The sequence below is a fragment of the Danio aesculapii genome, chromosome 8 (genome assembly GCF_903798145.1).
Source record: "Danio aesculapii chromosome 8, fDanAes4.1, whole genome shotgun sequence".
Classification (NCBI taxonomy): Eukaryota; Metazoa; Chordata; class Actinopteri; order Cypriniformes; family Danionidae; genus Danio; species Danio aesculapii.
Window position 1 is genome coordinate 9,536,607 of NC_079442.1, and position 14,902 is coordinate 9,551,508.

At 35.8% G+C, this 14,902-nt stretch overlaps 1 protein-coding gene across 2 annotated transcripts in view; it reads right to left on the minus strand.

Moving 5' to 3' along the window:
* slc12a5b (solute carrier family 12 member 5b) overlaps nucleotides 1-14,902 on the minus strand; it is a 126,808-nt gene that overhangs the window by 51,066 nt on the left and 60,840 nt on the right. For both annotated transcript variants that reach the window (XM_056463146.1, XM_056463145.1), the window contains exons 5-13: nucleotides 12,205-12,259; nucleotides 10,206-10,336; nucleotides 6,442-6,689; nucleotides 3,792-4,003; nucleotides 2,334-2,501; nucleotides 1,774-1,872; nucleotides 1,059-1,116; nucleotides 621-795; nucleotides 415-533 (exon numbers count right to left, since the gene is read on the minus strand). In XM_056463146.1, the coding sequence (XP_056319121.1) occupies nucleotides 415-533; nucleotides 621-795; nucleotides 1,059-1,116; nucleotides 1,774-1,872; nucleotides 2,334-2,501; nucleotides 3,792-4,003; nucleotides 6,442-6,689; nucleotides 10,206-10,336; nucleotides 12,205-12,259 (1,265 nt within the window). The remainder of the gene's footprint in view (nucleotides 1-414; nucleotides 534-620; nucleotides 796-1,058; nucleotides 1,117-1,773; nucleotides 1,873-2,333; nucleotides 2,502-3,791; nucleotides 4,004-6,441; nucleotides 6,690-10,205; nucleotides 10,337-12,204; nucleotides 12,260-14,902) is intronic.

Here is a 14,902-nt window from a genome sequence, read left to right on the forward strand (position 1 = left end):
AAAAAAATTGTGTTTTTCAAAAAAAAATCCAATAATTTATACCTTGAATATAAAGAATGAATATTTATAAATTTAAAATATGTAAAAAAGAGCAAAACTAAAAAGCACAACACATGAAAGAGTGTTTACTTTTTTAATACTGTCCATTTGTATTGGAAAACCTTGGCACTACAGCTAATAAAGATGAATGTACTGTTTAGGCAATACAAAGTGCTGAATGAATGGTATTTCTTTGTGTTATGCAACTACAAAAAAAAGTTTAGGAATTATTGAAGAACAGGTTTGGAAAAGAACCTATTCAGCACAGTAAATAAGTTTTATTACAGCAACAGTGAGTTCAAACAGTTTATGGCTGTTTCTCTGGGAATCATAAAGAATAAGGTGTGCTATGTGCTTTTAGGAAGACTTGCTTACATGGACAGAATAGGTGCAACTGCATCCAGGGAGGCAATGAGGATGCCACTTTCACAGATGCAAGCTGTCAGAAGGAGAGCCCATGTAGGTTCACCGTTAGCTTTGCCATGACCAAACACCTGTAAAATGAAAGACTACTGCTTAGTACAATGGAGTATCAAAGCATTAACAGAGAGATAATCAGAGAGGCAAAAATATACATGTACCCTGAGGAAAGGAATGATGCCGTCTCGGGCAATAGCTTGAAGGAGGCGGGGTGCTCCTGTCAAACTCTGAAGCCCCGCCCCACAGGTGGAGAAGAAGGAGCCAAACACAATAACCCAGGGTGAGGGCCATGCCAGCGTGCCAATAACCAAGTTACCACTGACGCCTTCTCCAAATCTATGTGTTTAGAAAAGTCTTGTTATTAATTATTACATGGCTCTTTGGAATAATTGATTGTGATCAGTCAAACACAACATTGCAATGTTTATTAATACCAGAAAACAACTGATTAAACTAAAAATACAGGCTCATCTGGATACTACGAATCAACTTGACCATTAGTTAATATATGTTCAAACATATACTGATAAATATGATGACAAATTGAAAATGAAATATCCTAAAAATTACAATAACACTACGTAGGACTACATACTCACTTGTCCCTCAAAACAACTCCATCCACACAGGCTCCAAACAGAATTACACTAGACATGTCTGAAAAGCAAATATTTAAGAGAATAACACAAACCATCAAGAAGTCATTCACCTTGCTTCAGCTATTGTTCCACACTGTAAAACCCAAGAGTAAATTATATCAAATAAAATGAGTGTAGTTAACTCAAAATTTACTGAAAGTTAATTCTACTCATTTGAAAAGAGTTTGACTTCAGTGTTGAAGGTAAGGAGTTAATTAAAACCTCATTACACCATCTTAATGGAGTAAGTTCACATTACTCATCACACAGCACTAATATAGATTTTTTTTTAACTCAAATGGTTTGTAGCAATCTGTTTCCTCAAACAATTTGAGTTGCCTTAATTCATTAGGTTTTACAGTACTCAGCTGGTTTGAGTTCTCTTCCTTTATTGGGTTTTATTGTGCTCAAATTGCTCAAATGGATTAAGTTCACAGTACTCATTAGGATTAATTTTTTTAACTTAAATGGTTTGTTGCAATCGGTTTCCTCAAATGGTTTAAGTTAGTTGAACTTTTTGGGTTTTACAGTGCAGATTAAATAATCTTCTTCTCATTTTATCAGTTATATATCTAATAACTAGACTGTATTTGTACATTCCATTAGCACTTTTGCACTCAGTGAAAGTCAGGGGTAATTTATTAAAACAGTTTATTTCCTTTGAAATAAAGGATACAGATGATGGAGGTGGTTGTGATGGCCAAGATGGTACCAACAGGGATGGACTTCTGGGCATCCTGCAGGTCACCAGAACGGTTGGAACCAGCCATGATACCTATGACACACAAAAAATATTTTGGGTTATATCTTGTTTGTACTGTAGGTTAATAAGTAATGAGGTGAATCAAAACAGTTAAAAAAGACATTTCTATGGGTAAATACTTTTACTAATCTTTTACTATATCTTTAACTGTATACCAAAAAAAAAGTTTGGTTAGATCTAAACTTTTTATGGATTATTTAATACACTGTTGACATTTTTTTTCCAATAGTGTATTAAATAATCCATACAAAGTTTAATCTAACCAAACCAAACTTTTACTGTAACCAAACAGTTACTGTAATTTAATGACTTAAAAGCAAATTTAATTTAATTTATTTATTCACTCACTCACTTTTCTTTGGCTTATTCCCTACTTATCAAGGGTCGCCATATGTAATAAACCACCAATTCCGTTAAAATATATGTTTTACTGGTGGATGGTCCCACTTGCCCTTCCCTATCATTATACTGACCTGTGACAGAGGGGAAGTAGATTCCAACCAGCAGGGTGAAGAAACTGGTAATATCAGCCAGCACATATCGGTTACTGCTGGTTAGTGGGAGTTCAGGGTCCTGTGCTGACTGCAGACCTCTCTTCTCTAAGACTGAATTTTTCTCCATATAGCTACTGAAAAGGTTTTCTGAAGAAAAAAAAATCAGAAAATACAATCTTTTTTTTACATTAGAGCTGGGCATTGTTAGTTCAATGATGGTATTTAATATTAAAAACAAAATTCAGACCAAACAATATTGCTGTCTATTTGTAGATTTTTGATTGTACAAAGATCCAAAGATTGTAAGAGATCAAAATTATAATTATAACCTATAATTAATACAGTAATATTTTGAAATATTGTTAGTTTAAAATAATCTTTAAATTAATTTTTAAATTGTATTTTTTTATGTCATAGGAAAGCTTAAAGGGATTAAAAAAAAGTTATCCTTTGCAGCTTTTATTCATCATAAATGATCAAGCATTATGGTTTCCACAACATTAATAATAGCAGGTTTAAACTAGCATATTAGAAAGACTTCTAAAAACGTACAAAAAAAGAAGATACTTTAAAGAATGCTGGTTGATGGTACCAATTGACTTCCATAGTATGTTTTTCCTACTATGAAAGTCAATATGTACCATTTTAACATGAAGTGGACGCTGACAACAGGATTGCGGATCCAAATGCAGGGTTTATTCGCAGGATGGTCAGGCAAGCAACAGTCAGCACAGGAGCAAACAGATGTATACAGGCAATCCAGAGTTGTAGTCAAATAAATAGATGGTCAAAAGACAGGCAGCAGACAGGAATAAACAAACAAAACAAGGCAAGGGTCTAAAACACGGCAGGACAAGGCAAGGGAAAATGCGTTGTAAATGTTTACTATACAGTTTACAAAACTCAGCAATGATGTGTGCGTTTGTCCCGTTTTTATAGTCCATGTAATCACATCATGAGTGGCTTCAGCTGAGACTGTGTGTGTGTGTGCAATCACTGGAACTAGGAGCATGTGTGAGGGTAAGTGGTGCATGACTGGATTTTGTAGTCCATGAAATGGTGGATTTGTAGTCCTTTGGCGATCTGCAGCCGCTAGATCGCTGGTGATCATAACAGCCATCAACCAGCATTCATTAAAATATATTGTTTTGTGTTTTGAACAAGAGAAGGATGAGTAAATGTTAACAGATATGTAATTTTTTGGAAAACTATCCCTTTAATTGTTACAACAATCTGTAGTGTCACATACTTGTTCAGAAATCACTCTAGTTTGGGGGTTTGAAACATTTGCTATTATCAATGTTGTGGAAACCATGAAGTATGATGATTTATGATGAAAAAAAAAAAAAAAAAAACATTTCTTTAAAAGTATATATATTACATTGTTAATCATTTGAAATAGTAAAATTTAATTAAAAATGCTATAGGGTTTCTAACCTGCCAGGATGCCACTGGTGATTCCAGGGATTCCCTGGATCTGACTGATATTGTTGTTAACAAAGTACTCATCACAGGTGGCGTTCAGGAACTCAGAGTCACAGAAGGATCTCCAAAGCTTGGTGGTGATGGTGCCATTGCCCCGCTCTATAGTCTTGGCACAAATGTCATACGCCTTTGACACAAGGGTTCGGTTCCCAAGCACACAAACCCTAAATAGGATAAAGTCTTATGGTCACACATTCTGTACAGGGAAATTAGTAACAGATTAGGATAGATAACACTTATTCACATGAACTTTTTTAGATTTAACTGCTTAATATTATTATTATTAAGGCATTTGTTGAAGTGGTTAAGATTAGTATGGGACATGATTACAAATAAAACAAATTATGCCATTGATTTTTCCTCCCTGCAACTTGTTCCAAACATTTGATATTCTTTCTTCTGTTGAACACAAATTGTATTCTGAAAAATGCTGAAAACTGGTAGACACTGACAGTCAACCCAGGCTCATTCTGAAAACATACCCCTATATACATTTCTGAGATCATGAAATACATCTCAGGAGATACAGTTATTTATTTTTTTGAAGCTTTTGTTTTCGGGAATCCACCAGAAGCCGCTGTGTATTGTTTTTCAGATTTTCTTATGAGTGCCATTCTCGCTTGCTTTTCTCGCGGAAATTCACCAGAGACCACTGTCAACTGACTGACTGACAGTCTGTCTGACCAATCAATGCTCCCACCCACCCCTTCCCTAAACCCAAACGATAGTGTTTTTTAAAAGCACCGATTGTCCTAATCACCCTCTTCCCTAAATCCAACCGATAGTGTTTTCAAAAGCAATCCATAAAAAAGAAAAGCCCTCACCTGATTTTTAGCATGTCACCCTGTTATTTACTTGATTATTTTATTTTTTTGCCTGTATTTGAAAACTGGTAACAGCAGTAAAGCCGTCCACACAGAGGTAATATGTAGCTCTGGCTATATTTAGGCTATACATGCTTTATTTATTTATTTAGGCCGAGTTATTTGTGTATTTATGTATGTTTGCACTTTTATTGTAGTTATGTTTTATTTATTTAATTTTACTTTCCAAAATGAATCCTCATTTCACTTAACAAGTTTACAATGATAATAAAGCTTGTTAAGTTTTTAAAGATTAATGAAGGAATTATAATGCTTTATTTCATTGTTTCATCTTCATTTAAAAGTATTAGCAAAGTATTTACAGCTATTGTATATTTTTGTCCCTTCACATCCCGTCCCTTTGTGCCCCCTGGCGTCATAGTTGCAAACTTTGGGTATACCTAAAAACACATTCTTATCCCTCATTCACAATACGAGTGACTTGCAGCGGCAAAGCGACAAGCGACTGTTCTTTTCAACGGAGAGTGAGCTACTTCCGCCGACCTCTGTCTATGAGCGACAACGACAATTGGCGACCAGGTGGGCGTGTCGAGTGACGCAATAAAGTTGAGAATCCTTTAACTTTATGCAAATGAAGAGCGACTTTCTTGAGTGACAGCCAATAGGAGCATCAGTAGAAATCACGTGATTCTCTCTCTGCTCAATCAGAGGCCAGTTGTATTCTCCGTGCTGTAGACCTACAGACCTGTTTGCATCAGGTCGCCACCCAGAGCGACAGACAGCAACAAAGTTGCTGCTAGTGTGAATGAGGCATTAATCCTTTAGTGTGGCGGCGGTGCAACTCACGGCGGTAATGGTCCTTTTGAAGTATCACCCACTGCAATTTGTGCTCTCCAAAAATGTATACAGGGGTCTGTACAGGGACTTAGTAGCTACAAGATTTTTCTAAATATATATTGTGAAAAACGCTGAAAACCGACATTGATTTACCACCTACAACATTTTTCAAAATATCTTTTTTTTGTGTGTATGTTCAACAGGAAATAAAAATGTTAATCTTTTTGAGGGCGAGTAAACAATGAGTAAATTTATAACTACACCTTTTGTAGAATATGGTAATATAGAATAAGACTTTAATATCTCTTAAGTACCTAATAGACACCTAACATGCGGCAAATGAACAACTCATTCGTTCATTCATTTTCTTTTCGGCTTAATCTCTTTATTAATCCGGGGTCACCACAGCGGAATGAACCGCCAACTCATCCAGCACATGTTTTACGCAGCGGATGCCCTTCCAGCTGCAACCCATCTCTGGGAAACACCCATGCACACTCATACACTATGGACAATTCAGTCAACCCAATTCACCTATACCACATGTCTTTGGACTGTGGGGGAAACTGGAGCACCCGGAGGAAACCCACGCGAATGCAGGGAGAACATGTAAACGCCACACAAAACCACCAACTGACCCAGTCGAGGCTCGAACCAGCGACCTTCTTGCTGTAAGGCGACAGCACTACCTACTGCGTCGCCCAAATGAACAACTGACTAATAGTAAGTACACTGTTAAAAATGCAGAGTTACACACAATTCATTCATGTTTTCCCAACATGAAAAATTGAGTAAGTTAAGAAATTTAAGTGGATTAAACATAATACAATTAAGTTGTCCCCAAAAATATCACAATAATGGTGTGGTTTCAACTCATTTTAAATAAGCAGTTTGAACAAGCAACAAAATCTTTTTTTGAGTTCACAAAAAAGTCAACTTACGGAAAGTCAGGTGGATCTAAAGCAGTCTTGATGACCCCCGCATAGATAGCCAGGATGGAGAGAATGACGCAGGCGAGGAACACAAGGGCCAACTTGTTGACATATTTCACACCGACAAAGACGACTATAGCCATGAAGGTGAGAACGATGGTACCGTACACACGCATGTTATTCAACAAAGCTGCCTCGGCCTCTGCTCCCTCGAGACCCTCCATCTTGAATATGGCAGCTGATGGAACAATGTAGATCTACAAATAAATCAAGCGAAATAAGTAAAATGAAACAGAGAATATCTCAAAAATACAATATATATTAGGCAAAAACAATGTACCAGTACTAGTTAATTCAGGATATCTGGGACATTTTTGGATGTGGTAAAATCTAATAAATGTACTATCATTTTTAAATTGTAATATTACATTTTATACAACAGTTCTGTCTGGTTCTTAAATCTGATTGGCTGATAGCCGTGCAATATTCTGCAAATAACAGCACTCATACCGCCTCTTCACCTTTCACCCTTGTGTATTACTCCACCCACATACAGCAACAAGCAGAGGACACTCTACAGTTTGACAAATATTGCTGCTGTTGGACAACATATTGTACTTTTGAGGTTTTTTTAGTCAAGAATGTATTTGTTTAGATTGCAACTATGCAGATTATTTGTAAGGATAATGCCTAATTTCTGGGAGACAGTGCATCGGCGGCCATTGGCCTGTCTTTGAGCTGACGGTTCACGTTGTCCATCAACAAGATGGTGACAGAGACCGTATAATTAACCCCTTAGAAGACGAAATTTTTTTTATTTCTAACTACAGCTGATCAAATCATTATTAAACTGGTAGGTGACTTTCTAAGTCAATCTCTCAAATTTATATGTTGTAGAGCTGCATTTATACCATAGTAATTGTAGTGTATTGAGTGTGAGATGGGATTTACATATCAGGAATGTGTGTATTTTGTGTTGGCCTCTCTTTGTATAACCCTGAGTTACTTTTTGGTTGGCCATCTGTTTGTTTCTAATCAGTCTCCTGTTTTCATTACTGCAAACTAGTAAGAAATGCCCGCAAGTGTTTAGTGATTTTCTTATCGCAAACACAACAGTAATCTAGTAGTGTTGGTGCTGCTTTGGCTTTTTCAGGGATAATTATTGTGAACTTTAGACATTATGCTAGAGAATCATTCAAATACTAGCTCAAAAGTGATGTAGGTGAAGTAGAAATGGTTTTTGCTGTTCTGACAGTCAGCTGCAGATGTGAAGGAATGGCAGAAGAAAGTAGTTCCTCATACAAAAAGTATTCAGAGATTCTCCGTGTTTGATTTTCTTTTTATATACATGATTATGCCATCTCACTGTTGTATAAATACAATATCACATGAGGAGCAGTGAGATGTGGCTGTATATCGGAACTGGTGGTACACTAAAGCACTCAGCCTGCGGCCTCGTACCAATGCAGACCTCCCACCAGTGCCGATATACAGCCACATCGCACTGCTACTCGTGTGATATTGCTCATATATGTCAATGATTACTAGAATTTTTCACACATTTACTTCATGTAATAAACAAAAGGGAAATACTGTAGTTAAATTAGCAGTGTAGTTAAATTAGTATTCATTTACTGCAATTACTGAATATAAACCTAGTAACACAGATTAATAAAAATAAGTGAAAATACCATATTACAGAAAAAAAAATCGATAACTTGTAACTAAAAAGATTTTCTACATTTGATAAAAGCAATTTTTCTTTTGCTAAAAAAAGAACAACTTTAAGTTTCCACAATATACATTTTTTATATACAGTAGGACACAAAGTCTATTATTTATAGTTATGCATTTAAGTTTTTATAACCTATGTAAAACATGATCATAAATCATGAAAAAGATCATACATTTTTCATGTTATTTTTCATTTAGATACTGTCCTGAATATGTCTCATGGAACACAATGATGTAAAAAATGTATTTGGTGTTAACCTTGTAACGTTCGCTTGCAGAACATATTTTGGATATGTGTGTGCATTTGTTGGTATGTGGGTGTGTCGTTTCATGCGTGTGTTACAGGTACGAACGGCATTATAGGATCCGCATTTCGTGCTGATGACGTTGGCCGCTGACGTTGGGTTTGCGCCACCAATCGCTGGTCAGCGTAGCGTTTAAAAGCCGAGCCCAAACTGCAATGGCGATTTCTCTCTCTATCTCTTTCCATCTCTCGCTTTTACTCTTTCTGTGGGTCTCTGTGAGGACAGTCTCTCTTGCAAGGGCTAATCTGAGAGAATGTGTTTTGCTTGTGTTTAATTCTCGTCTAAAGTTTTGAGATCTGAAAGTGCAATGTGTTTGCTTGTGAACTTGTCCAGTTAACTGATGTATTTGAGTGATACCTCGGAGAGGTTGTAGGAGTGAGTAAGTCGCGTGATATACATATACAACACCGAGATTCTGCTTTTGTATTAGTTCATTAGGTTCAGGAGAATGTGCTGCTTTGTGTATCTTTTGTTTTTAGTTAGAGTAGTTTAGTTAAGACTAAAGTACTTAGTTAAGACTAAGGTACATTGAAAATGTTTCTTTTCATGCTTTTCTTTACATATTTAGTTTAGTTTGTTGAAAACAGTTACTGCGTTTTGTTATATTTATTTCTTTGATTTAAGCACATCTAACTACTTCCTTTCCCCCCAGGTAATTCATCATTTATTTATTGTAAATATTTTTCTTTCACTGTATAATATATTTTCACTGGTTTCACAGGAAGTATGGGCAATAAACAATTGCAGTGATATTTGGTTCTTCAGTCGTTTCTTTCTCCCTCCATTTGTTACACACACTCAACTATTATACGTTATGTCAAATACCCTTAGTTTAATATTAACATCAAAAAGGACGTAACAACCTTCTAAAGCATTTGGGTCCATTTTGACAGAAGTGATACATAAAAAGGCATCGTTTGTAGTAAGGAGAAAAAATACTAAAATTTTAAGACCTTGAAAATGTCTGACAAACAATTGCAAATTACTTTGTCAAATTAAGTTTTTGCAAATAAATGTAGATAATTAATTTATTCGTTTCCTTTTTGACTGAGTCCCTTTATTAATCTGGGGTCCAGCACATGATTTACGCAGCGGATGCCCTTCCAGCTGCAACCCATAACTGGGAAACACCCATGCAAACTCAACCACACATCACACAGATACACTACGGCCAATTGAACTTACCCAATTCACATAGCGCATGTCTTTGGACTTGTGGGGGAAACCGGAGCACCCGGCAGAAATCCACGCGAACACGGGGAGAACATGCAAACTCCACACAGAAATGCCAACTGACCCAGCCGATGCTCGAACCAGCGACCTTCTTGCTGTGAGGTGATTGTGCTACCCACTGTGCTACCCCTTGATTATTTATTTAATTTCATTTATTTCTTAAGCGCGAACACTTGTAACTGTTTACATTCAAGTAAATTTCATACAATGATACATTCAAGTAATATTTCTTATTAATAATGGTTTGCTTTCTGTTATGCCTTAAAAATTTTGACTAAATAAAAGCGGTGTCTCTTATTTTATTAAAATTACTAGCATCTTGCATATTCATTAAGTGGCATGGTGTGAAATCAAACAAAAGAGATGCGCAATAGCACAATTTATCATTTGGACCTCATGATACTGAACTCTTCAGCTCTGCATGAAATGCCTGCATAATGAAATATGGCTTTAATTTGTTGAAACTAATATCACATTCAGTAAAATCCAATGAAACTGTACCAGCAGGATTTCGATGCACCCCAAGATGTACATGGCTCCTGCAAAAGTGGTGCCCAGGAAGAAACATATGCCAACGGCCCCTCCAAACTCCGGCCCCAGTGAACGTGAGATCATGTAGTATGAACCTCCAGCTAAATAAACAGAGAAATTCACCATTCAGTGCACAAATATAAACAGTTGAACATATAAGCATTTTAAGTTGTCATTATATTTTGTTTTCTTTAAAGGAGACCTCTCATGCCCCTTTTAACAAGATGGAAAAAACCCACTAAACACAATTGTGTTTAAATCATGTCTTTTAGAGGTTTCTTTTGGACATTTGGACATTGAAATGACATCTCCTAAGGGTGCAGAATGAATTTTTTTATGTCCTTTTAGGACTTAGACAGCCTTAGATGAAGGCATCTAAAGCATTAAATCTCTCACAATCTCAGCAGAGGATCAATGTTTTACCATCATTGAGATGCATACACAGATTTTTGATGTCTGTGTATTTTTAGTGCTTCGATGTTCACTTTGCTTTTAAAACCTGACTAATGTACTGTTAGCTCTAAATGTGTTCTCAGTGCAATTAACACGACTGTGCCATTATTATACATTAAAAGTCACTGACTAAATGAGATCAGCAAATTAAACTTGTAAAAAACCCAGCAGCATTAACAAACTGCTTCAAACTGTCACATAATTTATCCATCCTTAAAACAGTGACCCCAAGTGAAGCAGCCATGCTTCACTGCAGTGGTGATTCTGAAAACTTGTACTGACAATAAAACAACTAAAGCATTCTTAACAAATGTAATGAGGGACATTTGAAGACATCTAACAGTAATAAAGTCAAGCAGGTTAGCAGTAAGTGAAGCTGCTGATGCTGTTTAGTTGTTTAATGATCCTCTGCTGAGAATTTGAAAGATTTATTGTTTTAGTTGATTTTATCCAAGGCTATGTCTAAGTCAAAAAAGGACGTCATAAAAACTTTTATTCTGCAACCTAAGGGAATGTAATTTCAAAATCTAATTGTCCAAAATAAATCTCTAAAAGATGTCATTTGAACAGAAAAATAATATTTATAACTTTTTGAAACTGCCCCTTTTAGGCTTTGAATGTAATTGTGCCGTTTTGGTGATTGTTGCTTTAAATTCAAATGAGTTTGTGCTCTTTTCAAAATAGGACGGAGCTACAAATGCCTGTGTGTTAGCATAGTGACAGATTCAAAAACAAGACTAATGCTACGGTGACACTAGAGTTTGTGTGTGCAAAACGCTGCGGAAAGGGGCGGGATTAAACAAAATGATTAGACATTAAAAAAGTGAGCGATTGGTCCATGTTTTAAATTTCTGTACAGAGAGGTCATATTTTGATCCTCGATTGGTCTCACGCAATCATGTGATGCGATTTCGCAGGTCAGTGTTCAGCAAGCTTTAACATTCCAATGCAGCGAACAGCGAAACTCGTCGCACGAGCTTGCGTTTCTGGTCAGACACATTCGCGTGCGTATGAATAAAGTCTATGGGGAGAAAAGTTCAGTATGACCGCAGCATAATGCTCTATGCTAATGAGGGAGAGTTTATCTCTAGTGGGCGGGGCTTTGCCCCTTTGATGACACGAAAAAAAGGTAGAATGTCAATCAAGTTGTTTCTGCAGTGTTTTCATGTAGTGCAATCACAAAACTAAATTAATAATCTATTTACTATTAAAAGCTGGTTTTATTCACAGACTGTTGCCACAAAGCTGTGTTTAAATCTCCTATAAAAGTGATTTTTGCATAATAGGTCCCCTTTAAATGTAATTTTTACACACATCTACAGCTTACTGTTATTTCAGATAAACACAGAGCCAAACATGCATCCACACAAAAGCACATATAGTTATGAGTCCAGAGCTGATCTCAGCACAGTTGGGAGCAATACAGTGTATTGTAGCTAACTGCCCATGAAGAACAACAGGACAGCTGTCCTCTGGGCGTTTGCACACATATACAAACACTGCGAATTCTGCTCACCTGGCACAACTCCATTGGTGGCAATAGCACTCATTGAGATAGCAGTCAGCATAGTCTGTAAATAGAGCAAATAAAGATCAATGCAGAGGGGACAGTGAGTGACAAAGACAAGAGGCCCTGCTCCAGCCCTCCGGTGACCCGTGAAAGAAAAATGTACTTATTAGAAAATAAACACTGAGTACAGTTGTTTGGCCGTGGCTTTGCAAGTATAGCAGAGTCCCAGGACTCATGATTTAAAGTGATGTCCATGCATAAAATAGTACTATGTGTAATTATACTAAAAATATTTGATTAATGATAATGTGTCATATTTAAAATTTTAATTACAAATTTTGTAACACTTTACAGTGAGGTATAGGGGTATAGAGGTATGGAGGGATGAGGATAAGAATGCTAACCCAACAGTTGACATTAGCTATTGTTATTCATAGTATAAAAAAATTAAATTTTAATGGAAGTCATTGGCTACCATCAACTGTTTGGTTACCAACATTCGGGGCTCTTATTCGGGGGTACATTAGGGTTTCCATTTTTCCATTCGCGCAAAAGCATTAAGAGCATATCCGAATCCAACTTAGCTATTTTAAGGATGGAAAAATATAATTTGCGTCGCAATTTCTATTTACTTGACTGATTTTGTAAGTGGAAAAAATTTATGAAAAAACAGAACGCTTCACTAGCGACAAAACAGTTAAAAAGACCATCTGTGCGAGGATAAAGAATGATCCTCCTCCATTTGTCCTTACTTTCTCTTTACTTGTACTCTTTGCTTTACTCCTTTACTTTCGTGGATAGGGAAACGGTGTTATACACACTCCACTGAAGACATCCATCAGTCTACATATTTAATTTTGTTTGTTAAGCGCAAAGATTTGTTTCAAAACAATTTCTAAATTCAGTTCTAATTTCCAGCAACCAAATAAATGAACAATAATAACGAAGTGTGGTCAAAAAACAGAGTTATATCCAAACACACGTCCAATTCTTATGCCCCATATAATACATAATACTGCTAATATACTAATATACTGCTAATAACATTATAATAAAAATACAAATTGTCACAAATAAACAGAAAAAAGCCCCCCGGACCTAAAGAAGGCATGTAGGTAGTGTTTTTTTTTTTATATGTATGTAGTAATTAATAATTTTTGTAACATTTTAATCCTGATTTTTTCATATGTGGAGATATTTGTGTATTGCTGTACATCATGTGTGTATTAAGCATTGGAACCTGCATAGGTGCACAAATAACATGCTCTGCACTGGACTTAAGACCAGCTTTTACTTGGTCAATGTCTATTTCACTTCCTCAAAATCCCCTTAACACACTTTAAAGACCGGCACACCCATGAGTGCATAAAGTGGCGCAAATGGATTTTCTATTTAAACAACGAGGCACAAAATGTGAAAATTATTGTTGCGCTGGTCTGAAAATAGCAACAAATCGTGCAAAACATGTCTTGTGCCGGTGTTTATGATAGGGCCCTAGAGGTTTATGTTCTCTAATGTTGATAAATAATGTGTTTAGTAATTGCATGGATAATATTGACCACATATTTATTAGTATGTTCTTTACTGAAATAAAAAAAATGCAAAAAATAATAGTTTTAAGAATGATTAAACAGTTATTCTTAAACGTATAATCTGATACGCTGCTGTTTAAAGTTCATTTACAACCAGAAACCAGAACAACCAGAAGCTTTTACGTCAAGCACAAAAACATATTTTCTGTATAAACATAAAATGTTATCCTTCTATGTTTTCTTTACCTAACAAATTTTCTTAACAAAAAATACATATATAAACTACATATATGATTTTTAGTATGAATAAGTCTGTCTGAATTCTTCATAATATTCGTTTAAGCTGCATTTGTGTGTTTGGGTTTAAACAATTATTTTATTTTATTACTAAGAGGTCTAAATAGGAGTTAATAAATGTTGTGCAAACACTAAGCTTTGTTCTACACTGGATGTGTTTTGTTAACTCTACTAAACTAAAATTAATAAAACCAAAAGTAAATATATAAAAACTAAATGCAAATGTGTAAAACAAAAAAAAGAAAAAGAAAGAAATTTATTATAACAACAACAAAAAACAAATAAATAAAATGTGCTAAAATTAAACTGAAATTTATAGCCAATTTAAAAATAGTATCAAAATAAAAGCATTTTTTAAAATACAAAACTATAATAAACTTGCTGTGCCTGCATGTGTGCGTGCTTGCTTGAGTTTGGCAGGGTCAAAAGGGCATGGCAGGGGATTTATGTTGGTAGAATCTAAAGGGACAGCTTTTAGCTTTTTGGCTTCAAACAATATTAAAAGAGATATGACAGGAGGGGAAGGGCTCACAGTGGGACAGCACATGCACTTACATAATACTACTCACAAAATACCTCAAATATTCACTAAAATGCGACATGAGCACGCACAGAAAGCACGCATGTACTGTAATCTCAAACCGCAAGAATGGCTTGTGTTAAACCGGCAGCTCTGAAATCTGACTCTTCATGGTGAACATTTACATTTATGTTCTTGGCAGAAACTCCATCTGGCACACTCACTTACTGACTAACCAAAGTGACTTACAACAAAGTGATTGTATAGCTGTGAGCATTCTTTAGTTAACAGTGCAGAGAGCTAAAAGAAAACCCGAAGGTCTCAAGAGGGAGTCTCTGAAGGTCTTGCTTCATAA